At 44.4% G+C, this 27817-nt stretch overlaps 1 protein-coding gene across 1 annotated transcript; it reads right to left on the bottom strand.

Moving 5' to 3' along the window:
* Positions 1-577: 577 nt before the first annotated feature.
* On the bottom strand, positions 578-27742 carry LOC149364250 (E3 ubiquitin-protein ligase MIB2-like). The gene is made up of 17 exons (XM_089574197.1): positions 27597-27742; positions 26204-26343; positions 25608-25715; positions 23278-23382; positions 22335-22467; positions 21617-21741; positions 20854-20958; positions 19246-19381; positions 17487-17569; positions 16748-16911; positions 12222-12387; positions 10654-10808; positions 9188-9314; positions 7263-7484; positions 4690-4871; positions 1498-1694; positions 578-855 (listed from the first exon to the last, which is right to left on the bottom strand). Exons 1-17 carry the CDS (start codon positions 27607-27609, stop codon positions 629-631), a joined length of 2388 nt encoding a protein of 795 aa, XP_089430323.1. The 5' UTR covers positions 27610-27742; the 3' UTR covers positions 578-628.
* Positions 27743-27817: the final 75 nt, after the last annotated feature.

Consider the following 27817-nt stretch of genomic DNA (forward strand, 5'->3'; position numbering starts at 1 on the left):
GGCACTTAAATTCTCAATTCCATAATTAAGTGAACAAACTGACTGCGCCACTATTATCAGCCTAGTGAGCACATGGCTTTACTGGTTTGCACACAAATCTTTACCACAGCTGCTGTGGCTGGTACTTAATAAATGTGTTTGTTTGATTCTTGTTAGCCTAGAAACTATTATAAAACTGCCAAAAATGCCGGTGGCATTCATAAGTAATGCCAGCAGCATGTAGCTGAACAAGTGCTTGAAAAAGCCAATTTTTCTATGCTCCTTTGTAGCAGATGATAGAAGAAACACTTCGCACAATCTTGAGGAACGTTTCAACAAATGACCTGTCCAGCAGCAACACAAAGCTTTGACGTGCACTTATAACCATGGGCGTCCAGAAGGGGGCAGTTGCTCCCCCCCCTGGAAGTACGGATATTATTTATGCACTAGTTCCTTTTTGGTGCTAACCTACCGCCGCCCCCATCACCGGACATCGGGTGCCCTCACCACCCCCCCCAGGAAAAAGTTCTGCTGACGCCCTTGCTTATAACCCACCCAACAAATGCATGACAAAAAGCCTTCCGTGATGGCTATGTCGTTCAAAGATAGAAGAACAAGATATATTTTTAAACGTATACAAATGAGCGATCTAATAGAGCTTGATCCTCTTGGTGATCGTTTCGCGGCACATGTGGCAGGCGTCCAGGTCGGCAGAGCAGTCTTCGCAGGCACCATGGCCGCACAGGAAGATAACGTTGCGGTGCCGTTCCATGCAGATGTTGCAGCTGTGGGCGTCCTCGAGCTCCTGCAAGCGTGCCTCGAGCTCTTTCTGGGCACGCTGCCGTTCTGCATCCGCACTTGAGCCTTCCCTCTCGGCTACGAAAACCAAAACAAGCAAGTAGGTAGTCAATGAGTGCACAAGGGAATGACTGAGTTAGTGAATGATTGAGCACGAGTTAGTAGGGCAGTGAGAGTAAGTTAGTGAGTTAGCATTTGAGTGAGGGCAAATTGTTGAATGAATGCATGTACAAGCAGATTTTGTAAACATTGCGTGTTTTGTTGCGGATCACGGGTACCGCATGCCACACTGACTGGCAGTGGTAAGTGCTCACATTCAGTGTACCTTCTCAAGGCAAATCAGCACAGCTGACACCAAATGCGTTGTCCATGCCCGCCATTATACTGAGTACTGCAACTACCACAATGAATCGAGCATGCGGCAGGTTTTCTTTGCTGCTAAAAATGCTGCCCCGTTACCCAACTCTGTGGTGTAGTCAGCATTTAAATTGATCAGCTCCAAAAGCTTAGAGCCAACTGAAAGTAAACCTCCAGCAATCAGCTTAACAGCACTGCCCTGGCACTCGCCTCATTCCATCCACTGCTATTCATATGAACTTCGTGGGCGGATGAAGGCCTGACAAAGCGTACCCGATATGACTACGAGGTGTTTATGCAAGTGCCAGTTGCGCCCCAAAAGAAGAGACAGCAGTGAATATCAAAATATAAAAGGATGCTCACCGCTCGTGACTTTCCCGGTGATAGGCACACCACATGTGAGGCAGCACTTCATGCGCCGACAGCACTCTGAACAATACAAACGATGGCCGCATGGCTCAAACCACACATCGGCGGCAGCCTCGCAGCAGATTTTGCAGGTGCCACTTCCATCTCCAGAGCCGGTTGCAGCCGTGGAAGTGGCCCTAGTAGTTGTCTCTCTGCGGGTATAAAAAGCAAAAAATTACAGCTGGTTTTATAATGATGGTTCAATAGCGCAAACACACACAGACCAAGAAAGAGACAAGACACACCACACACCACACACCACACACCACACACCACACACCACACCCCACACCCCACACCCCACACACCACACCCCACACACCACACACCACACCCCACACCAACACACCAGCTATTGGTGTTGCGCTATTCAATCATCATTATGAATCTACACCAACTAGCCCAATCTGCAGTTCTTCTACAGCTGGTTTTAGCTGGTGCCAACTGTTTTCCCCTGGTCCCAATTGGGACCAAGTGTTGCAAGCTGGCTTCCAGGGTGGAGATTTTTGGTCCTAGCTGGTAGTAATCTAGCACCAAATGGAGATCTACAGCTGGTATCAATTGACAAACACTGGAGAGCCAGCTGATCTCAGCTGGGACTATGTTCGGGCATATATGCACACTGAGCCATACGCTCTAGAGAACGAGCTATGACACTTGCTTGATAGAAGCAACATGTCACTAGTCACTGTACTGCTTTTATCATTTGAACCGCTTGTTTTCAAACGCCGCCGAGCAATAATCCCGCGGTCATCATGTCCCAGTCTAAAAACACAACAGAAAATTTTCTGTCGGCACAACATTAAATTTTATGTAATGTTCTTGCCCATGAACTTGTAGTAAAACAGAATTTTGCGTAGTTACTAGAGAAAAGCACTACACATTTACAGACTACAGAAAAGTAATACTAACCAGCAGAAAAGTCTGTCACTACGTAAAAATTACAAAACATTTTGTTGTATTTCTTACACAGTTCAGTCATTCTTTTCGACCAAGATGGGTCAGTGCAATGTGCCTTTTTTAGCAGGAAAACGTTATGTAATGTTCTTGACTCGGAACTTGTAGTAAAACAGAATTTTGCGTAGTTACTACAGAAAAGCACTACACAATTACAGACTACAGAAAAATACTACAGAAGAACTACAGCACTACAGGAAAGTGCAACTAAACAACAAAGAAGTCTGTCACAACGACAAAATGCCAAAATATTTTGTCGTATTCCTGGCACGGTTCTGTCATTCTTTTTGACCGGGACGGGTCAATGCAAATCGCGTTTTTTAGCAGGGAAACATCTGAAGGCATACGCCGCTGCCACCTTAAGCAATCCATTTCTCACAAAGAGTGCATCTCTGACCACAGAAGTGCCAGTCTTTTTTAAATTCCCTATTTTCGTTTCGAGCAAAGTAATGCCATAGTAAGTGTCTCACTTATTGGTGCACACCTCAAGCATGCTGGGAAGGGAGGAAGGAAGGGGTGAAAGAGGGTAGAGAGAAAGAGAAGCTGTAGTGGAGGGCTCCAGATAAATTTCGAAGACCTGGGTTTCTGCAATGTGCACTGACACTCCACAGTACATGGGCTTCTTGCGTTTTGCCTCTGTCATCACTATCACGAAACTAAGCAGTGAAGGCTGCCAATATTTACACAATCATGGCATCTTTTAAGCATTCAGCACTGATTCTTCTGCCAACGTTCTATATCCTCCTCATACTACGCATATATTATAACTGTGCAGTTGTTTTCTTAACGGTTTCTAAGGGATGCTCCTCCTGCATTCCAGATGCAGTGTGAAACCACTGAATACCCACCGCACTCAGATGGAGTTGCTTCGTCAAAAAAACTGCACAGCAAAATTAGAGCTTTGAGCAGCCTCCCATGTGGGTGTTCTAGCTAAATACATGCTCTAACTTGTGGCCACAATAGTAAATGACAAGTTATTTACGCTTTACCATAACATTGTAATTTTGATTTGAATGCCTTCCAGCACATGCATACGCAAGAGAAGGTGTCACTTCCACTTTTTAAGATCTTTTAAGTGAACACCGAGACTTCAAAAATATGCCTTGATTCGCTGAGAGTTATTTCGCTCAGGTTTGATGGGAATATGGGCGTAGACAGGCTTAATTTACAAAACCGCGTTACTTTCATTATTCTTAATCATTTCCATGCAAAGAGTTGTGGCATGCTATCTACTGCAACAATCCGTGTGGCCGTCACGTTTCGTATACGGTCCTCCAGAGACCGGCAGTCCAAATTGTGTCTCCCATTTTGTAAAGACTTTAGGATAAGATTATTTCGTTCCAAAACATGATTGCAATATCTTCAGCTGCATTTTGAACTTTTGGCTTTGTGCCGGGAAATGTTTTATATGGAGAAAATCCTTACATCCATGAAGCACAGAGGAAAAATAGAGCCCTCTGTTAGCTCCAATGTACGCTTATGTCTGTTGGTTACACTACTACGAGCGCCAACAAACGCTTGAAGGTGTTTTAATGCCAATTGCAATAGAATTAAATTCGCTTGCTTTTATTTACTGTTACAGTAAAATGTGCTTGCAATGATTCCCAGATTTTTCAGAGCTCCAGAGAAGCAGGGAAACAATACACATTTGACCGTACCCACTAGGCTGCAGCTCAGGTTGAAATAGTAGCTGAGATGGAAAATGGCTTTTTAAAGCACTAAGCCTCCTTCCATTGGTGGAGAACATATAATCACTGAGAATTAACCAAACGTCTGCCAGTTCATAGCACAGTAAATTACCATAGGAGCAAAAGGAAAATCAATTCGAAAATTCAGCGTGATGGCACCACGTATCACCTTCTCAATGAAAAATATTGAGCTTTGCCATGACAATGCTGAATCAGAGGAAACCTTAGTAGCTTTAGGCAAATGCATTATAGTTTGAACTATCCGCTGACCTTAAATATTCATAATCTTGAACGCATTCCCATTACAACTACAATCTTATTACGAGGAAAGTACTAAGAAAGATTCCTTACTTTTAACTTAATCGAGACATAGTTGTTGGTGCTTCGATCTTTTCAACAGCAACAATATCAAACTCGTTGCAGTTTGTGTGTGCAGTACAATGCCAGCTGGCAGATCATAGCAGTGAAACAAACAATACAGCTGAAATGAAAAAAGAGCTACCGCTTCTTGGTCCTCCAGATCAAGAGTTGTTCCACCACAGTAGCGCTGTTGGCCATCTGCAATGGAGTTATTCCTTTCTTGTTCTTCCTGTGAAGGTCTGCTCCTCTATTGGCCAAAAAGCAGGCCATAGCCAGGCTGCTGTCGACCCCTGACTGAGTCGTCTCCAAAAGCTGGCTCACAATCTGCGCAACACAGGCAAAAGGAGTTGCAGCAGAACTCCTGCTCAGACGTGCAAGGCAGAATAAAACTGAATAAAACTCCGTGTTACTGCAGAATAAAACTACAAGGGCCCTGAACCCGCTCCTTCTTGAGTTTGGCAAGTCATCACAATCAGCTCCTGGAATGCACCGTCATTAATGTATCAGCCAAGTTACGCTGGCCGCCTAGCACGTAGTGCCCACAAATAGGGAGCAAAGATTAGGTGTCCTTCCTTACTAACAACTGTCTTATCGTGTGAGTATGACGCCATATAGCAATGCATCTAGGCGACACAGGCGGGGGAAGCAAGGTGAGGGGCACCGTTGCCAGGTCCTAACAAGCATGCAGTGCTACAGAATGCAAATCGATAAAACAACGGCTAGTATTGTCATTTCCTATCTGCCTCTGCTATTTCACTAGAAATAAATTGTGAAATCCACTGCCAGCTAGATTAACTAAATGCTCTACCGTTCATTGTAGCAAAGGCGCATCCTTGCTTCATTGGTATTAGGGCCAATGATCTCATCATTGGGTTTGGGTCTTTTGGGTTTGGATAATCCGCCAATCGCTACATATCTTTTGCACTCGATGAGAACATAGTCCTGGGGAAATAATAAACAAAACCACACTCCAAACAGTCTGACCTATGAGGCTGGAGTTGGCAAAGAAGGCTCTCACGAATGGATTTGGCTTGTTCCGTACATCAGCAAGCTCTCGCTCATTTTAATTCGCGATAGGATTTGTGGGCAGGTTTTCTAGACGCTGCTGGGCAACTTTCGTTCTCATAGCTTTCACAAAAGTATGATCTATGCATGACCATTCCATTACAGCATACTTTGAATCAGTTTCAGTTTCTTGATTTGGCTCATTTTGAAAAAAAAAAAAGTTCAGAGGGCTGTTTATAATGCTTGCGTGCTGTGAAGGCAAAAGCATTAGTGTGTCAACGTGAGCATTCGGATGGAAGCAAGTTGTGCCCTGAGAAATAAACCAAATACGCGCCTCCGAATGCTGATTCCACAAATGCTTAAGCCACAAAGATTGCAGTGAAATACACAAACATTTGGTTCAAATATCTGTCACAAGCTATCCTCCAACCTGACTAAGAGACATATGTTTTATTCAACGAGAAATCGTATGACACTACCCACAATGGCGTAGTACAAGGAATGGTTGGTTATCAATTTAAATATAAAAATTGGTTTTTAAGGAAAGCAAATGGCACAGTAACTGTCTCTCAGTGGGCATCTCAACCCCACCTTAAGGAAAGAGGTAAAGAGTCTAGGAAGGCATACAACTCAAGGCACATATGTGGTCCGTTTGAATCCCTGTTGCAAGCTAGCTTCCAACTTGACTAGCACATGTAAACTATGTACAATGAGAAATCATATGACCACCCGAAAAGCTGTACAACACACGGTTTCTCACAATTTGGTACGAATGTAGTAGAGAAAACTGGCGCCACATTAAGGTTGGCCAGTAGGAGGTATATATAGATGAAGAATGTGCATAGGAGGTGGTGACCAGCGCGCGTCTTTTCTTTTCTTTTTTTTTCTTTCACTCTTTCCTCTTATCTTCTAACTCTCCTCTATCTGCACGTGGCAGCGGTGGTGGCTCGGCTTGAGCCAGTTGGCAGGCCCGTGCAATTTCCTTTTCATCCTTCTCTCAGTCGCAATCGCAACAACAATGTGCACATAATTGTCTGAAGTGGTGGTGCTCGGCTTCTTGTGCAGCACCCTCCTACAGCCACTTGATGACCTCGCCCTATTTTCCTTGCCATCGCTGGGATTATCTGTACCATATGTGAGTACACACTAACATACTAACACAAGCCACCAGCTTTTCTTGTAATGGGGCAAGTAAGGCTTCCACCTTAAAAAAAAAAAACTCAGCTTTACTGGAGGATAATAATAGGATCTCTTAAAAAGAAGAACCAGTTCTGCTAGGGTATTTTGCTGATGCACTGACTGCAATGAAACCGCTCGGGAAGGAAGTATGAGGGTATGGCAGGTCGGGGAAGATAATGGTTGCGTTACATGCGTATTGAGTGTGTACTTTATCTAGCCCCATTTCCTGGTAGTTAGGACAGTAAGGGGCTTCAGGCCATCTGCAATTGCAGAGCATTAGCGGAACAAGCAGCACGTTATTCAGAACTCTGCGGAGGACATATGACCATTCCATGTCGACTGACGGCTGTTATTAGCCAGATTCAATGTCAACAGAGAACGCTGAAACACTACGCGAGCTGCGAAACCCTACATTGAACATGAGAAGAAACCTCATCATCACCCCTCCACCAGGAGCAATATTACGCAATGGTAATGCACTGGCAAAGTTAATAATAGGTCTTGTTGACACACACTGCAACTGCAACCTACCGCAACTATTTCGGGGGCTGTAGATGGACTTGCAGACTGGACCTGCATGTCAGATCGTTTCATCAAGCTGATGTGCATGGGGGTGTCACCATCCTCGTCCGGTACATTGATGTTAGCGCCGGCGCCGACAAGCAGCTCGGCAATGTCGCAGTGCCCTTTGACCACGGCCATCCAAAGAGCCGTCTGCTCTTTATTCGTCTTGAGATCAATGCTGCAACGACCCTGAAAGTATAGGCAGCAGTTGCACGTGAAGATCATAAAACTCTCCAAGTCTTGTTAGTGTGATGACATCACGTTGAGAACATGTAGTAAATGAAGTCAAACTTAAAAGGGCATGAAGTAAATCATGCCCTTCCCTCTTGTTTTACTTAGCTAACAGTGATTCTATGTCACACCTTTCTTTGTTATGCTGTGTGCAGAATATATACGTGCATTTAAGTGAGCCCAGTAAAAAAAAACCATTGGAGCCAATTGGATTTCCAATGGGTTCCAATTGGTTCCAATTGGATGAGTTCAGTTTCCAATTGGTTCCAATTGGAATGGTGTTATAATTGGAAGGTCTAAATGGACTATTCAATTGGACCATTTGGGTTTCCAATTGGTTCCAATTGGAATGGTGTTCCAATTGGATGGTCCAAATGGGCTATCCATTTGGACCATTTGGGTTTCCAATTGGTTCCAATTGGAATGGTGTTCCAATTGGATGGTCCAAATGGACTATCCAATTGGTTTCCAATTGGTGAGCCCAATTGGTCTTACCCAATGCATCCAATTGGTCCGCCAAACTGCACCCAATTTATCCAATGAATGTTTGCATGTTTGACGAAAAAGGTAGAACTAATATGGTACTTACAATAAGAGCTATCAGCAGCTTAGCCTAATAAATTGTACTCGTCACCTACACCACCACTGGAGCTGAAATTAAATTAAATATCTGCGCTCATTGGGAAGCACCACCAGCCCCAGCATGAGAGCCCAATAAATTGGGTATATAAGTTGGAGCAGAAGTGTGTTCTCTGGATGTACTTATTGAGCTAATGTATGCTACTAGTGCCTGAATGTGCAGTGTTGCTTGTGTGTGATGCATGTGTGTCTGTTGGCTTTGATTTCCATAAAAGCATGTTAATTTCGATTCCGTAGAAAAATGTTGATTGGCACTAGGCAGAGTGTCTCCCCGCAATCCTCATAAATCAGTTTTCCTTTTGCACATTACAATGTGTTAAGTTGTAGAGATATTCATCCAAGATCCTAGAGCATATTATTCAAACATTTAGCTACCTTTCTGAATGAACGTAAGATATTTTGTGAATATTTTCTGGGTCAAATAACTGCCTGGCCTAATGGGTCCAATTGGCTAGTCCAGTTGGATCCAATTGTTCGGGGGCTAAAAACACAACTGGAACCAATTGGTTCCAATTGAGAAATCCAATTGGAAGCAATGGGAATGTCCATTTAGTTCCAACTGGAATGTCCAATTGGTTCCAATGGTTTTTTTTGACTGGGAGGTCAGTTTCAATAAATTTTGTATCATGTCAATGGGCTTTAACCTGTTTCCCTTCTTTCTATCTTGGTGCTTTTTTTTCACCAAAAAGTAAGTTTCCCAGTCAGGATCATGAAGCGATGTTTAGGCATCATATCACTACCTTCTCTTTTTTTTTCAAACAAACAAAATATTTATAGCGGTTGCCTGATGTGCCACATTTTCCAACGAAACTGACGATCATGCACATGGCGACCCATACCACGTGCTGCCAAATGGCATTAGCAAGTGCAGGAGCCCTGAGCATTGACTGGATCGCCCAAATGTTTGGAATTTATAATGTTCTTGCATTTTAACTCTTAGTGTAAATGGTCGATTTCTGTACGCTGATTTGTCCGCACGTTATCAGAATATGCATTGGGCATGCCGAATGAAGCCGTCTTACCTGCATCAGTAACGTCTTAGCAACGGCATAGTTGTTTGAAAGAGCAGCCAAATGCAGGGAAGTAAAGCCTTGTTTGTCTTTCATGTCAACAATGTCCGGATTCTTTGAGATAATCCGCTCTACCGCACTTCAGGGGAAAAAGAAGACAAACTTCGTAAAGAAAGATGCATCAAGTAGGAAAAATGACAACACTGCAATAGCGAAACACATGTGGTATATTAGGTAAGGCGAGATGCTGAACTGGCAACACTAAAAACACACTCATAAATCTAATAGCCACGTCTCATATTGTTCACAGCTCAAAAAAATGCTCTCGCTGAGTGTTCCAGACCACTTCAAGTATTACAGGCTTCCCTCTGTGATCAAGGCAAAATGTCATTACACTCGCACGAGCGTAGCAAAATATGTTTTTAATGACAAAATAAAGCTCCCTGTTAAGCAAAAATTTTTGTGATACACATTCTACTGATTCCACGTAGTTAGCCCAAAAAAATCTCTACAAACTTGTGCTCATCGCCTTCACCTGGTTCATTGAACTCCTTCCTTTGCATGGCTGAATGTGCGCACCCCAGCAGTACGAAAGAGGAAACCTTAATTTCACAGAACCAGTAATTTTGTTGTGCTCGAGTGCACTCATATTTGTTTCTACTAAAACCCCTAAACCCCCCCGCCTTTGAATAGTGCAAAAGCTCAAAGCGATTCGACTATGTTCAGATGCATCACACAGCTGGAATCTGCAGCTCTCAGTGTCTTCCATGAGCGGGAATACAAGGGTCTTGTACAATGCTTGTTCAAACCTACGACATCTTATACCTTGAAAACCTTGAAATATGAGTGCACTCGAGCACAACAAAATTACTGGTTCTGTGAAATTAAGGTTTCCTCTTTCGTACTGCTGGGGTGCGCACATTCAGCCATGCAAAGGAAGGAGTTCAATGAACCAGGTGAAGGCGATGAGCACAAGTTTGTAGAGATTTTTTTGGGCTAACTACGTGGAATCAGTAGAATGTTAATGACAAAAATCTTTTTGCTGAACAGGGAGCTTTATTTTGTCATTAAAAACATATTTTGCTACGCTCGTGCGAGTGTAATGACATTTTGCCTTCATCACAGAGGGAAGCCTGTAATGCCAGTTAGCTATGTCATCCCCAGCAGCAATGCAGCAACGTTGTTTTGGCTCAGAGCGGCAGATGGACCGATAAATTTGATTGGGTATGACGAACACATGGAGGGGCAGCGCATAATTACCCATGTAGGAACATATATTCAAGCCTGTCAAAAAAAATCAGGCGATCTAAATTAATCTGGATCCCTTCCCAATGTCATTCCTTATAGCATGAGTGCTGTAACAGCACGTACAGATGAGACAGTTTTCAGTAAAAGCAGCTGCGGCAGTGCAGAAAAGCATACAAGCGGAGAGGCTCCCAGGACGAAAATCTCCCAAAAGATTGGAAGTTAACACTCACAAGTTGTTCCCTTTCATGGCAGCGTGATGAAGAGCGCTGTGTCCACGCTTATTCCTAATTGTGAAGTCTACGGCAGGAGCGTTAACAAGCAGGTCGATGACCTCCAGGCTGTTCTTTGTAACAGCATCGTGGAGAGGGGTATCCCCATCACTGTCCTGAAAGAAAGAAAAAATGAACCTTTGGTTAGCTGCCAAGATGAGGAAATGTTCATGCTCTTTTGACGTTGGCAGAATCTGCTATGGCTATGAGGTTAACAGCGTGCCTTGTTGGTGCAGCACCATTACCACATCAGACTGGAAGAACCATCATCATCATCATCAACCTGACTATGCCCACTGCAGGGCAAAGGCCTCTATGTCTCTCCATTTAACCCTGTCCTTCACCAGTTGCGGCCACCGTATTCCAGCAAATTTCTTAATCTCATCCGCCCACCTAACTTTCTGCCTCCCCCTGCTACGTTTGCCTTCTCTTGGAATCCACTCCGTTACCCTTAAGGACCAGAGGTTATCTTGCCTTCGCATTACATGCTCTGCCCAAGCCCACTTCTTCCTCTTGATTTCGGCTAGGATGTCATTAACCCGCGTTTGTTCTTTCACCCACTCCGTCCGCTTCCCATCTCTTAACATTACACCTATCATTTTTCTTTCCATAGCTTGCTGCGTTGTTCTTAACTTAAGCTGAACCCTCTTTGTTAGCCTCCACATTTCTGCCCCATAGGTGAGTACCGCATGAGCGCAATGTGCTTGAAAAAAATAAATGTGGACTGTACAAACCTAAGTATCCCAAACAGAAAAATCTCATAGGCAAACTCTGAGACAATAATTCCTAGACTTATTGCTCTTAATCACAGTAAAATGATAACGACAAGTGTACGTAGTGGGGATGAACCGAATCAGTGCTCCGCATCAGTGTTCAACATGAGTGTTCAGCGTCACCCTTCTCCTGCTGGTAACTGAAAATGCTGTACAAACCGACCAAGCCCAAGGCCAATGCTTATTTGATTGCCACTGAGATGAGTTGGTTTCAGCAAATCAAGCCCTCTCCATTCCTCCCTATTCCTTCCCATTGTCTAAACTTCACACCTGCTTAGCCCACTCATTTTGTGAGAGAATGAAAGAGAAAGAGCACAGCACCTCATAACTAGCGATACATCACAAGTGCTCAAAATTTTATGCTCTCTTTTTCCTAGCGAAATCGAAGCACCACTTTATAGTGGAGCATTTACCATCCGGTAAGCTGCTCGCACTACTATGTAAGCCATCGCTTCCCGTAAGAGGCGTGACATCGCGACAAGTAAATGAACTAAAATGACCAAAGGAATTCCTCTGCAAAGCATACAATGTGACTTTCATTGAACACATAGCAGGTGTTAATTGGATGCTCCCAATATACCTCTTGTGGTCATGTCATCTAGGCAGGTCTTGGACCTCTCATGGGATGGGAAGCAAAGGGAGGGGGCAGAAGTTGGTGGAGCTGCTAGTTTAGCTTGCACTACACCGTTTCCTTCCAGAAAAAGGCAGGAAATCTGGGAGCTTCTGAGAAGAAATGTATAAAAGGGTGATGCTTACCTGTGCATTCACATTCAAGCGTTCTCCATACTTCGTCACCAGGGTGCGCACGCTGTTAACAAACTCCTTGTTTACTGCAGTGTGCAGGACGGTAGCCTTGCGCTTGTTTGTCGAATTTATATTGGCCCCAGAGTTGAGCAGCAGCTCTATAATCTCAGGCTTGTCGCTGGGATAAGGGAAAAAAGAAAACCAAACACCAACACAGGTTGATACATGAAGACAGTATGAATCCATTACATACAAATAAACTGCATGAAAAGAGGCATTCCTATTGAAGGGGCACACTGAGCAGGGCTAAACCGATAGACTAGTGCTATGCAATGACGAATGTGCCATTCTTACCAAGAAAAACTGGGACAACGCTTAACCTTATTAAGAGTACAATACAATAGTGACAGAAATCCCTTCCGCACAAGTACTCCTCTTTCCTAGATTCATAGACTATAAGGAACCCTCATACCGCTCCTGACACAGTAGTGCAGTGGTTGAGTGATGCGCCACTGCCCTGGCAGGCGGCTTTTTCAAACACAGCCACCAGTGGGGCTTGTGAGATCCACGTTGCTCTTTATGAACTCCCATGAAGAAGCTCTTAGCGAGGCTGTTCATCTTCTATTCTATCTTTCGGAACCTCTCAGCCTCTCGACGAATGGCCTTCATAATAAGAGCCCAGGTGAAAATTCAAAGTGGGCCCACTCCAAAGTGGTTTATGGAACAGGTGCCACATGCGAGTGGACCACTTTAAAGTTGTTCCACTTGAAAATAATACCTGTTCCATAAACCACTTTGAAGTGGTCCCATTTGCAACTGGTTCCACTTGCAACTGGCTCCACTTGCTACATAAACCACTTGCAAATGGTTTGATTTATTTTAAACAATATTGAATGGAAAAATAAGACTTCAGATCTCTGAAATGTAAACAACAAGAATGCTGGCCACATTCATGATTTATTGGCTTAGGCTTAAATTTCCAAGGCCCTTCGCTTCATGCTTCGTTGTGTGTCTTTGATTTTCTCCGAAAGCACTGTCGACATGTTTGCAATTGTGCACTTGCCATGTCGATTTGATTTATCCTTCCCCAATGGGGGAGTGTTTTTGAACAGCATGTGAAGGAGCTAAAGATTTAATGGAAAGAAATAACTGCAGCAACTGCCGCACTTCATCCATTCGCTCAAAGGTCATAACAAGCAATACATACAGTATATTTCCGCGTAAACTCGAAAAAAAACAAAAAAACTTTGTGGTATGTCTCCGCGTTGCTTCCTGCCCCGTAGTTATTTCATCTATTTACTGTATTAATTTCAAATTACTGTAATCTCTCTTGATGTTGTAATAGTTATATATTTGTTTCACTATGTTTGGTGACCTTTTTCTTTTTTTTGCAAAGTTCATTGCAACGTCTCTATTTTCCTTTGTTTTGCCAATGTTCGCTGTCTGCCAGGCGCTGCCACTCAAGCCCTTTGAGGCTTTGGTAGGCCTGATTTATGTTGTCTGGCAATTGACATGAATTGACATGAACTTTATTTACAGAAACAACCATTCGAAATTGAAGGGTCGATGCATACAGGTTTCACCCATGCCGTAGGTAGTACCCGCCTGCTCATTCCAAGCAGGCTACATGGCGCTCCATGAGTAACACAAACAAAAACTAGTTAAATTCATTTGTAAATTGGTTTTTGTTAAAAAAAGATCGAATTGCACCCTCCTGGCTCGCGCTGGAGGTCGATTTTCCGGAATAACAGTTGCAAAAGCAAACTTCCGTTAACTAGCTCCAGCGTGCGCCGAAATCCGAAACTATCCATAACGTTTGCTGTTCGGTTTCTCGCTAGTCAGCAGGGCCGCGCGCGAGGGCGCCGTTTTATCACCTTGTTTCTCCATTTGCCTCTGACTGTAGGCTGTCTGACAGTATCGTTGCGCGTTTATTTCTTTGAGCTGCGCACCAGCCATCAGGCTATCCTATGCCGCGAGGCGCGGCGGGAGTGGGGGGGGGGGGGGGGAGGGGATGCTTCGAATGTTTGTTATAAACTTTTTTTTTTGCACCACAAAGTATGTGAATTCCGGGGTTGACGAGGTCGACGTATATGCGGTATATATTGCGCATTATGACCTTTGTGGAGTTTTTTAAAAAGTGTTCCCGAAATCTCCCCGTAATTTGCTCACCCGCTTCTGAAGTGCTAATTTTTTTTTTAATGTGCTAATTACCCGAGTAAATACGGTATTTGAATTAATTTCATCACCACCTGCAATGGTGGGCAGCTAGTTGCCTACAACGCAGTGGGCCGCCTGCTTTTTCAGGAAACAGACAGACAGACGTAGACTTAATTCTAGTGACCTCTAATGCTATCGTAGTAATACAGATTTGGTAGGTGAGAAAACTGCCCAATAATGAGTTAGTAGCAGAGTCAGGATGTAATTCTGGTAGCCATAGCGAGTGAGGAAGACTGTGACCTTTGAACTTGCGTTTTACAACGCATCCTTCGAGTGAGACATGTCCCCTGCACGTGCAGACTTTGCCAAAAGCTCAACAGCCTCAGTGACGGCGAAGCTGTGGCATTGTTGTCGGCAGCAATCGCCTGCGCCCACGTGTCACCAGCCATGAAGGTGTCGCTCGTAAAGCAGCGCGGCAACACATGCTATTGTCGCAATGAACAATTCTACTTACACAATTGGAGTCCTCCAAAAAAAGTTACTAAGATTCAAAATAGCCCCGGATAACCTCTAAATGGCTAACCAGCCATTTATACTACTGAGCAATAAATTAAAAACTAAACTTCATGGCCAAACTAGCCAGTCATGTCACTTGGAATGAAGTCGAATCACATGACAACACAGCAGCAAGTAAGAATCAAGCGACCAAATTGTTTCTAATCAAGGACCCAGGAAGAATCCAACTATATATATATATATATATATATATATATATACAGTCGCGCCCGCTTATAACGAACCTGAGCGTCACGCGGCATCCGTTCGTTATATCCTGAAGTTCGTAGTAAGTGGACCACAGACTAAAAAAAAAAGTTGGCGGTCAAAACACAAACTCTGCGAATAAATCGCGTGTCATCCAGGACTTAGCATTGTGCCTGTAGCGCACGGGTACATAGCTCCGAAAGGAACATAGCTTCTTTGATTTTCCGATTACTAAAGGCATGCGCCAGTCGCTGCCATTCATATTAGCGCACAGAAGTACTGTAACGTGCACATTGCTGTGTTTTCCGCCAGCACATGACTCCCCTTTCATGGCGTGCGTGAGGCCCCAGTTGGCACGATTCCAGTGCAAGGACGGACACCGCGAGCATGAACGGACGCCGCGAGCACGGACGGACATCGCGAGCATGAGCCATTAAAGGCTTTCACTTTAAAAAAAATTTGTTGTGGCTTAGTTAAGGTTAAGCCTGGATATTTCGAAGTAAAAAGCTGCGGCGAGGCGGAGGAGGAGCCGCGTGTGTAGTGAATACGGTGCTGCTGGTGTCGCGTCCGACTGTCTCCGACGTCCCGTCTCCACTCTCCATTCTGTCTGTGTCCCGTGCGCGCGGTCTGCGCGGCCGCCGAAACCGAGAGGGGCGGGAAAGGAGGCCTGCCCGCACACGTGACGACGGCGGGCAAAGAGTAGCTCGCTTGCGAGGAGGATTGCGAAAACAGCTAGACCGCGTGCCATGCGCGTGCAAAGGGGTCGGAGCCCATCGTTATCTCGCATCGGGGCGCCGGGTTTACGCCGTCCGTTCGCTGTACCCGATCGGCAGCGCTGAAGGACGTTCGTTATACATGCGATTTTGTGCCATTGAAATAATGTATATTTTGGCGGTCGCGCAGGTCTCGTTCGTTTTAAGCGAAAGTTCATTTTAAGTGGGGCCGTTATAAGCGGGCTGGACTGTATATATATATATATATATATATATATATATATATATATATATATATATATATATATATCAAGTGGCAAAGTCAGCTACCTCCAAAACCATTTAGCAGCAACAGCCACAACACAACAGATAGAACTATATCCAGAAGGACTACGACTGACACAATCTTCAGCGACCAAGAAGACGCAACCGGGAAACAATCTTCAAAACGGAAGAGAAGAAAAGAATACAAGCAAGAGGATAAAATAAGAGGCAAAAAAAGAAGAAATAAAAAGAGTGAAATAACTCAATAAGCACCCATGATACCCTGGCACTGTACCCTGGCCTGCTCCTTCGGCTGGGAGCGCTGGTGGTGCATTCTCCATACCTTCCTATTTGTTCCTTTCCTTCCCAACTTAACTCATTCCCTTTCACTTTTATATTACTTTTTTTCACAGCCAAAACAACTTTTGCACAATCCTATGCTTTTATTATATTTTATGATTGCCTTCTTTAACTCATCCTGCGGTACAGCAGTCGTGCGGGCGGAGGCTTATCTCTTAATGTCTCATATCTTAGTGTCTGTACATCACTATGTATGCGCATGCAGAAGCACTCGCGCTTTGCTTTTGTTTTATTGTTTCATAGTAACTGCAGCCAAACCATCCAGAAAAAAAGAACGCCCACCCGTAAGCAGCGTAGTGAAGTGCCTTGTCCCCATCCTTGTCTTCTTCCTCAAGGTCAGCTCCAGCCGCTGCCATCATTCTGACCACGGCCTCGTTGCCCGCAAAGCAGGCAGCATGCAGAGGCGTCGTTTTCAGCTTCTCTTTTTCTCCAGTGCTTCCACTGCCCTGAACCAAGGGAATTCACGAAGTGCTTTGTGAATCAAAACTTGCTTGGTGCTCTTTGATATTGCCTCCTCTGGGCAAATCATAGACGTCCGAAGCATATTTCAAGACTACGGGATAAAGAGCTAAGCTTCAAAGTGCCAAAGCCTGACTTAATGAAGTGGCATTCTTTATATTCATTGCACTTTACTTAAAGAAAAAATTCATGCGCGAAATAGGCAAGAATGGTAGACAAGTTTCCCACCCTGAAGTTCAACTGATTGCACTGTTCGAGTCAGCACTTTGCTCCACTCATGACAAAATGAGCAAAAATATTTTGCACTGTTGTCTTGCCTATGCTTAAAGTTTCATATAAAGGCAATGCAAGAAAAACATGACTAAAGAATGATATCCTAAAGGAAAAGCGAAATGTATATATATTAAGTTTCCAAGCTGTACAGGTCATCAACGGCTCCTCCAGCATTCCGCTTTTGCCAAACACATCGCAGTCTTAAATTATGATGTGTCCTTTAAGAACTTTGTTGTCCCATAAAAATGCCCCAAAAAATATACTTCAAAGATTTCACCACCAAACTCACCCCATTGGACTCTATGCCAAGTAACTGCCGGATCATATGGTCCAGTCCGTCTGATATCTCTACATCAGAATCTGAGTCGCTTTCTATGATATAACGAGAACAAAAATGAAGAAAATGAATACCCTGCATATGCAGGTATCGTGATTATTCCAAGATAAGGTGGGCACATGAACATTTGGTAATGTTCAATATCTGTGTGCCCTTACAGCACAATGACACAGGCAGTGATAACTGCCTTCATGAGTCACAGAGACGTGTTTCATGTCCCTGATTCCTCCACTCTTCCAGGCTCGTTTATTCACCGAAGTGGATCGCTTCCATCTACAAAGATATAGTTTCACCAGTCTTTCATATATACTTAAGTGTGTCTACTGCAATCATACTGCATCGAGCTTGTCATTCCGCTTTAAATCTCTTCAAAAAAAATTAGGCAGTAGCTTAGCTTGGCTATGCCAGGTTATGTGTAGCGTGAGCGCCGCTCCATCGCACGGCGCACCTGCTATGCTCTGGAACGCGCACCGGCACTGGCGTGTCTGCCAGGTCTATGATGTCTCGGTTCTGGAATGCACAGCTGGCGGGTCTCCCCCGCGCAGCTGCGCGGAGCAAGCGCGCGGCGGCAGCGGTGGCTCCAGCGCACCAGCTGCGCAGCTGTGACATCACTCACTCCTGGCTCAGCCACTCTCACGCGAAACTGCTCATCCACGGCCAGTGTAGCTCACGCTACAAAAATCACTGGCAGTTTAGCACTGCTAAGAACAAAATATTGTACAAAAGCGATTTTATGCAGGTGGACACCACTGCCACATACCTCAAAGCCCAGCTGAGGTGTCCACTGACCCAGGGGAGTCAGTTATGTGCCTTTCCTTTCCTCAAAATAAAGGGAGTCTGAACCTTCCGCTGGTTTTGAGAAAAGGAAAGATGCATATAACTACCTGAATTTGTAGGTGAACGCCACCGCGTATTTTAGGTGCCCACTAACCCAGTGAGTAAGTTACAATTGCAACTCGGAGGCTTCACAAGCACAGACAGGTAATGGTAAAGGGCGAAGAATTTCGAAAACACAAGACACAGATAAGAGCTCAAACAATGGCTCTGTAAGGCATTTGCGCACATATAGCGCTGTTTTGCTAGCCAGCAAAAACAGTCACACTTCTTCGGTCATGGCAAACCTCCAGACAGTTTCGGTCTAGACTGTGGGGACTCGTCTCATTGCCCCTTTGGTTTGTTTTTGCATAATGCTGCACACTCCCTAGTTGTAGTAACTATCACGGGAGGGTGCCTGTGCCACTGCCTCATGGGAACACATCTCGCGAACTCGTTTCAACCTGCCTCAGAGCTTCTTCCTGGTCCTTGTGTGGGCACACACTCACTCGCCCTGCTGGTGAGTTGGACATCCTCGATTCCTTAGCTTTATTTGTTTCTATACATCGCTATTATGGTAGAAGCAATAAATGCCTCTTTGAGTCAGCTTGTGTTATTTCTTTGTTCCCAATGAATAGCACAACTCGCCGTGGTTAGCATGCACTCGGTAGCGCTCCCGACCATGGGGTAGTGCCAGCGGTCCGAACTGTCATCCACTAATAAGCGGGGAAAACATTTATCCTCCAATTAAACCCTACAAGGCACTAACTCAAAGAACATGATAGCTAGTAAATGTAGTTTTTGCAGCACTTATAGCTACAGGTCTAGGCACAATGTAATCAAACACGTGCTTCTCATCACATAGACATGCTTAAATATGAAGAAAGCATGGACTTACCATCTGAACTGCCTTCCGAGCTGTCAACAGCCTTCACACATGCAGGGTTGTAGCACCAGGATTTTCCATCACTGAATTTGATGTGGACATCGCCATCCCGGTCCACTTTAGTAACGGTGCCTACTTTCCCAAGGTACTGCGCAAGTCGGAGGAAAAGGTAATGCGTTATAGTCGGATACAAGTCAAGAACGTAGCGGCTTTTCCCCGTCAAAGGACCCGTTCTAGCCAGTGGTGTCCGCCGATTCTTATGAACCTGCTAGCGTCACAATGCAGGGAGCATCATGGCAAAGCAAGGTGGGCACTTTTCTTTCGTTTGCCACTCCCTGCATTGTCACACTAGCAGCCTCATGAGAATCAGCCGACGCCATTGGCTGGAAGGAGGTCTTCTGATGGGGAAAAGCAGGATTGTTCTTGAGTCGTATCTGACTATAGTGACTTTTCTTGTTTACAACACGGGTTAGTACTCAGGCACACTAATATTTGTCGTAATCAAAATATCTGTGCTTTCAACTCGTGCTTCCTTTCCCTGCTTCGCATCAAATGTCTAGCCCAGTTCTGAAGCAAAACTACTGTACAAACTACCAAAACTTTATCCTGTCATTGACAATCTGACAGTAGAGCTAATATATTTGTCATTACAGCTCTATTTCGGTTCTTTTAATTTGAAGCTATAGGTATCAAAATTTTGTTCGTATATAACTCAGAGTTCGAAGGGATGCCTTTCAGAATGAGGGGCAGATGCATTACGTGTCATGGATAACTGCACTGACGTTTCTAATACATACTTGGCTTTTTCACTCATGTGCAGCCGCTCAAAACACTGAGAGCAAGTGGCAGTCCTGTACAGCTACCTCCGGGGTGCATAGACATCACATCGATGCCACCTGGCTGCCTCTTCGCCTTGGTCAACAAAATAAACCGGTCCCCTACCTCAACAGACGTACAGTAAACAGCACTAGCGGAGCAACGAACGTCACAGCAGTTTACAGGGCAACGACTTACAATGAAGGTAGACAAGGCAATGTGCATGGTGCAAGCTGAAGGCAGCGAGGATATAACACGAATTCATCTGGCGCTTCCCGACGACAGATGACCACTGGCAATAATGGCCGTCACATGATCACTTACTAAAGTTAGGAGCGCATGACCGCTCGCTGCCGAGCAGCAGTTGACCCATCACGCTTCTACCTTCCACAGAAGCAAGCTGTGGCTGCACAGCCAGAGCGAATTAGCCGCCATGTTCTCTCATATGTTCGAATTAGTGGGCATTTTCTTTAAATGGAATACAGGTGATTTTGACAGGACCTAATTTTTACCTCAAATTAACCGCAGTTCCAAATCAGGCAAGTAAGGATCTCATCTATGTATTGGTCATCGATAACGTACATTTTCTTTTTTCTGGGTAGCTTTTCAAAACAGACGGCATGTCAATTTTGGGGAGTTATCAAGGTGAGTACATTTTGTGCCTGTATCACAGCCACTTCAGTCAACAAGTTCTGAGATTGAGAAAAGTGCCACATTTGTGGCCATAGTATTAACAGTGTACATATGGAAGCTTTGTGCTGGAAACATGTTATTTCATGCAAATAACCAACACGACATTCTTACGCCATCCATAGTGGGTACGTATCCTCCATGGCCTAGCTGCAGCCGCTTCACTCTGTTCTTATCACTCTCTATCTTCACCTTCTGTCCAGCTGAATATTTCGATGGCTGCAAGAGGACGAAAAAAAATTGCAAGAAATGAGCGCAAGCATATGAAAAGTTAAGCTAGAGACGAAAGCATGTGAGAAGATACAAGGCTTCGTCAATTAGATATTATTGACTCACCCTTGTTGCACTTCTGAGATATTGTTGAAGTAAACAGAAAGTGTGTAGATATCTAAGAGATCTCTTTCCGGCAGGACTACATCCAAAAACAACAACAATGTAATGCAGCATTTGTCCACTGAGCACATTAACTGCTGCTTTACAGTTCCGAAAAATTACAAAGAAGTATGAGCTTTGTGCAAGACGCCGCGGTGGCTCAGCGGTTATGGTGCTCGGCTGCTGACCCAAAAGACGCGGGTTCGATCCCGGCCGCGGCAGCTAGAATTTCTTTGGAGAAGAAATTCTAGAGGCCCGTGTACTGTGCGATGTCAGTGCACGTAAAAGAACCCCAGGTGGTCGAAATTTCCGGAGCCCTCCACTACGGCGTCTCTCATAGCCTTAGTCGCTTTGGGACGTTAAACACCACAAACCACAAACCACAACCTTTGTGCAAGACGAAAGCATCCTCTCTCAAAACAAAAAGCTGTGTGAATTTAACACTCCTTATCTAGTCCCACATATTTTTTTTTTCGCAATTAGAAAACTTGAGAACTTTACTCACTGCGCTACTGGTCATGCTGCTACCTAGAGCCATGTCTCGCATGGAACGTGACAACATCTGTATAAGGCACTCAGACAGCTGTTCAGAGATGCCGGTGTCAGTTGCAAGTGCTCTCAGTCTTGTGCCTGAAAAGCACGACAGGAACCATACAGCAGCAGCACCGAAATTTCATAAAAGAAGCATGGTACAAGACTGATAAGATGATGCTGGCGATCATGCGTCAAGAGCTATTGCACGCATCATCATGTGGCAGTGCTGAAGGGATGTAAGTGCAGTAGCCTTTTCTGACTTTACCCAGATCAAATATTTGTCAAGGTCCTCTTTTAGACTCTAGTGCGTCTCCTTTGGTATGGCACATAAAAAGGATAAACTCGTTGAATGTTCTCTAATATGGGGTGTTACATCTTGCTACTAATTCCAGAAATGTTCAGCTCTAGCTAACATCCAAAATACAAGGCCATGAGTAAATTTTTTGCAGCCAAAGAGTTCTCAATAAACACGCTTATTCTGTAAGCAGATCACTTCATATGCCACTTTTACAAAACACAAGGACGACCAGTACAGTGAATGAGGCACACGTCTTAATGCATGTCTCAGTAACCCTCATTGGTTAATGGCGCAAACTTCCAAGAAGGAATAAGATTAGTTTTCACTCCCTGTGTTGCAAACATTTAAAAGGGCATTAAGAATAGCCTATGAAAAGGGGTGTCGACTCAACTGAGGTCACCATCCGAACGCCTCGCCAGTAATGTCAGGCAGAGAGGATTGAATGTCCAGGCAGTGCCGGAAAGGAGCACCTTAACGTCATGGGAGTGGAAGACCTTCAGCACAGCCCCAGTTTGTCCAGGGCACTGAGGAGAGAAGGATAACAGCATGCAGTCAATTTGTCACAAATGCATGCACCCCACTCCCAAAAGGAAAGGGTCATGACTGTTGTCACAAGCATAAGGATGGTTGGAAGCGTGCAGCAACAGCCCTGTTTCCTTTCTGTTGCAAAAAATATGGATTTATTTATACTGTCAGCATATCTAAAGACCGAAGTTGGGGTTATGAACCACACTTACCGGTTTCACATTCACAAATCTTTATGACATTCTAAGCATACGGCAAGGTTTCAGTTTCAGTGGCTATGCGATGTCAGTAGTGCACTGGCGTTGTCTGTGCCTTTCAACTGAAGGGGAAAGGGACTGGATTTAGTAATTTCAAGTGCATGTCGAGCCCTTCTTGGTTGCTTCAAGGCAGCGTGAATCAAATGCAGACCCATTTTTTGCTGTACTCTGAGATGCATAAGTAATGCTAATGCCACTTTTCACATTGCTGAATAATTCTGACCATTGATATGTGTGCATTAAAGCATCTGAAACACCTTTTATTCCTGGGAAATGAAGTACTAATTGCGGAAGGTAAAGCAGATAAGTTGCACTCGGAAATGTTTTGCTTAGATAGTTGAAATGTACCTATTTTTACCACTCTTATTTTATATCACTTTAAGTCTAATACACTCTCGCATAAAGCTGAGAGTTCTCTACCTGTAATTACGTGGCTCAAAAGGTTTATAAAGATAATGAGGCCTGTTAATTTCCCACTGCAGCCCTATACTACACCGCATGTGCATAACTTGACTCCACAAGCCTCGAACACAAAGAACAGCCAGTAATTACACTTCTCATGGACTCCACGTAGCCACCGTGTCCCTCCTGCAGCTGCTTCATTCTTGGTAGGTCGTCAATGACGGTAACCATGTCTCCCGGAAGAAAAACAGGCAGCTGAAAAGGAAGTAAGCCATTGCAACATTGCAAGAATGCCTGCATATGTGGCGGTATATTGCATTTTCGTTTGTAATTGACTTGCTGCCCTTCTATAAAATGCAATCATATCAATATCTTCTATTATTATTGTACAAATACTCCTTTTTTTTTGCTTGCTAGCACTTATAAGGGGCGGCCAGACAGGCATATGCAGAGAGCCATAAAAAAATAATCTTTTTAGTCAGAAGGCACAATATAAAAATAAGCTGGACAATTTTTTTTTTCTTGCAACACATCATTTCACGGATTCCTCTTCTAGAACATATCCTCTTCTAGAACATCCCTCTTCTAGAACATAAGAGAAGCTGTGCTGGCAGAAATGGGAGGTGAGGGGAGGGGGGTGTACAGATGCCAGGGAGTAGCGAGGCCCACTTGGACCTGCAAGCAGCCGCGCACGTGGCTCACAGGCCGTAGCACGGCCTCCCTGAAATATATTCTGGATATTGTTGAAAGCTGGTAGCGCAATCAAAATCTCTTCCTCAAGTTTGGCACGAATTCTCTAAGTTTCACTGTGTAAAAAAAAGAAAAAAACACTGCATCAATTGCATACTATTTGTTTGTTTTTTCACTTTTACACTCTTATTGCACTGCATTTCAGGTGATCTACCAGTGTTTCCCAAGTTTACATACACAAAATATTTTTTAGGAAGTGAAATAAGGCATCACTGTTCCGTGGCTGCCTGTGAATTTACGCGACGTGTGAAAGTTTTGCACCAGAGCTCCATGCGTAGCGAGAATTGAGTGTCCTACAAGATTAAGACCCCGAAGCTCGAGCTGTGAGAATTGATATTACAAGACCTTCTGATGCTTATCAAAGTGCACATGAAGATTCAGAATACAAGTGGCACTTTCTGTACGCCCACAAGAAGATCCAGCACATGTTCAGGCGCAAGTGTATAGGTGCAGCCGCAATTTCTAAGCTTGACAGAAAGAATTCAAGAAGCAGGAATCTGCGGTGGGATTTGTCATGTTAAAATAATGGGCTAGACTTCATTAGTTACCATGGCGACGAGGAGGTCGTGGTTTCACATTCTGAAGCTGTTCATCTCTTCGCTTTTTATTTTTCTTTTTAATATATGTATAGAAGATATTTTATAGTTCTTGATTTTTTTTATTTCAGCCCTGCCTTTCTCTGCTGCCCACAAACCAGTGCTGCCTTCTACCAAGCATCCCAGAACCAAGCATATGCTAGAAACAAGCGTGCCAGAACCAAGCGTGCCGGAGTCAAGTGTGCCAGAATAAAGCGTGCCAGAAGCAAGCATGCCAGAACCAAACGTCCCTCCAGGGAAACACGACCCAGCGGCACTGGGTTTCAGAACAGAGATGCAGTACTAGGGCATCGCGGATGCACTGGTCAGATGTAGAACAGGCGTATAGCATGGCCACCTAGCTGCCTCAATGCTAATCCGTCTGCTCTTCAAGAATTACTGGAAGCAGCTAAGCAGTACATAACTTATTCGCTACTGAAGTAGGAGTGTTTATATTTGCAGACGTCCACAGCACTGGCCGAAAGAAACCGCCAGCTGCCAATCCGTACAGACAGGGACAACGCTGCCATGCGAATGCGAACCTCACACCTAATACTGCAATAAAAAAACTCTTAGATGATTCTCGGTGATTTGTTTGAATGCGTTACGAACCAAATATTCGTTACATCCAAGATTGGCACGCTGAAGTTCATTATATCCATGATGGTGCACTTATATTCATTATATCCGAGGCCAGCACACTAAGTTCTTTACATCCGAAGTAGCTGACATGAAAGTTCGCTATACCCAAGGAGGCATACTCAGGTTTGGTTTATGCAGGATTAACACACGAAAGTTTACACAAGGTGGCATACTAAGGTTTTGTTTCATGGGGTTTAGCATCCCAAAGTGACTCAGGCTATGAAGGACGTCGCAGTGGAGGGCTCTGGATAATTTCAACCACCTGAGGTTCTTTAATGTGAACTGACATCGCACAGTACATGGGCCTCTAGCATTTCGCCTACATTGAAATGAGATATTCGTGGCCGGGATCGAACCCATGTCTTTTGGGTTAGCAGCTGAGCACCATAACCTCTGAGCCACCACAGCAGTGGAGCATACTAAGGTTCGGTATATCTGAGGTAGTATACTAAGTTCATTCCTAGCATGGTGAGCAGATTGCCCAACAAAACTATAGAAATGACGATGTAATACCTTTATAAGTGCCACTGGGTTGATGGTCCATCTCAAGCTTGATCCAAAGCTGACTCTCACGTCACCTTCTTTAACCACGTTCTGAACGGTGCCCAATTTGTTAATAATCTGTACAACGAATACAAAAAAGAACCTAATGTAATGCACTTTGCACTGCAAGCCCACAGTTGTCTGATATGAGTCGATAGATCCCGAAATAAGCTTTAACAAAGTTGAAATACATATTCAGCATGGAGGCATGCCACCTCAGAAACATCTTCAGCCAGAAACTTTTCTCAAGCGCACTGTTTATATAGCATATAGCCCGCCATCAACAGCTTGTTTCCCGTCATTGTGAAAGCCACATGTCATCAAGGTGCACTTGATTTTTATTGTCCTTTTTTTGGTGTGGTATAACTATGTTATTCATTTAACCTTGCAGAAGGTAAGTTAAAAATCTGGCAGTTTTTTTTTGCCCATGCCTGCAATATGCCGCTTATCTGAAAAGAAAACACAACAGAACATGAAGCTTGGTTTAAACCGTCCGTTTCGCAGGAAATGAGGACTGCAAAGCAGCATGCAGTATTCCTTGCAGAAAAATAAACTTAAAAGCGCACCTCTTCCATCCGAGGGTTCCAGCCTCCGTGTCCGTCCTGGAGAAGCCTGAAGCACTCAGCATCCAGAGTGACACTGACCCGGTCTCCTTCACAAAATTCTGGACTCCCGCTCTCGGAGGTGGGCCTCACCTTAACTGGCGCTGCAACAAACGCCAGTGGTTAGCTGCACCACAGTTCTTTTACCTGTGCATGCGTTACTGTTAATTGTCCTCACTGATATTTCTGCGATAAATACCTCCTCCTTTCATCATAATAGATCTAATCCGTTACCTGCTTCCGACCTTAATGCTGTTCACCAAGGTAAATAAATGAACACAACTCCCTAAAACAATAACTTACAAACAGAATATGACAGAAAATGCAAATAAAACAAATGTGGAGCCTTGCCGCAGCACTGACCACTTCATACCCAACTATCGGGAAGACTGAACACAAATTGACATAGAAATACAAATGACATGCAGTGCAGATGAGACTACTGGTTGTCCAGTGAGGCTTGCTGTGCTTATCAAAAATGTGTAAAAGATCCGCCAAAATCCAGTTGACTCAAACTACATTATGCTTAGCATATGCCTGCAGTTCTAAACAATGATTTCAGTATGCAGAAAAACATCATTAATTCGATGCCCGTAAAGTCAGAAATCCTGATAATTCCAATTGCTGGCGTGGTCCCACACAAAGACTAAGTTTATGGTGTCGGACGCCCGTTAATTCGCACACTGTTACAACCACACCAGTTAATTTGGACAGGCTCCTGACGAACAGCCATGCCCAGGTATGACTGGCCCGGCAACTGGTCACCAAATCTCACTTCTCAAGCCTGAATTTCATAATGCATTCTTGCCCGTGGACCTCTGTTAAGTGCACAGCCACAAGTACAACGACAATGGGAGGGGGACCCTCCCATCTTGGCAATAAAACAGTGCAGCCGCGTAGATTCAGTTTCACTTTCCAACCCAGCGTGCATTTTGTCAGAGTGCATGGATTTGAAGGTGTGGGGTCGGACGACCTGTTTCGCCTAGAAGTCCCAATAACAGCTCTCACTGTAAACTATGGCTTCTATTCTGGTATTTCACAAAAATGCTTTAAATGCTAGGCACCATTAATGCCTCCCAGAGCCGCAATTATAATGGTCAGCTCGCCTTTCCTTTCAGATTTCAATTCCCTCTGTTCACTGCGTGCTTCATCACCTTCACCTTCAAGCCTCCCTTCCCTCCCCACGATAGCCCTTCTATCTATATAGCTTCCTGTTTTTCTTTTAAAGGCTTATCCCCCTAGACTCAATCGAGGGTGCACTAGACATTGGACCACAGTCATCCATCAGTTCATCAGAAAAATAAGTTGATCTAATTAAGTTCTGGGTGTTTGAAAGCTGCGGTGAATGTAACAATACCGATGAGAGGCATGTGGTCTTTGTAGAAGCTGCCTCCCAGTGCGGGCTCGGTGCACTTCAGGTCCACGTCCGCTTTGTGTCCAAGGCGATAGCTGTTCACAGTACCACGGGGCCACTGGACGCGCGCTTCGCTCCGCACAGTGCCATCACCCCAGTCAGTTATGCTGAGCACGGTGCCGATGGTGCCTATACCCCCTGCATGTGGAGAGCAATATAACTTT

This window comes from Amblyomma mixtum, chromosome 2, assembly GCF_055824585.1.
Source record: "Amblyomma mixtum isolate Tamu chromosome 2, ASM5582458v1, whole genome shotgun sequence".
Lineage (NCBI taxonomy): Eukaryota > Metazoa > Arthropoda > Arachnida > Ixodida > Ixodidae > Amblyomma > Amblyomma mixtum.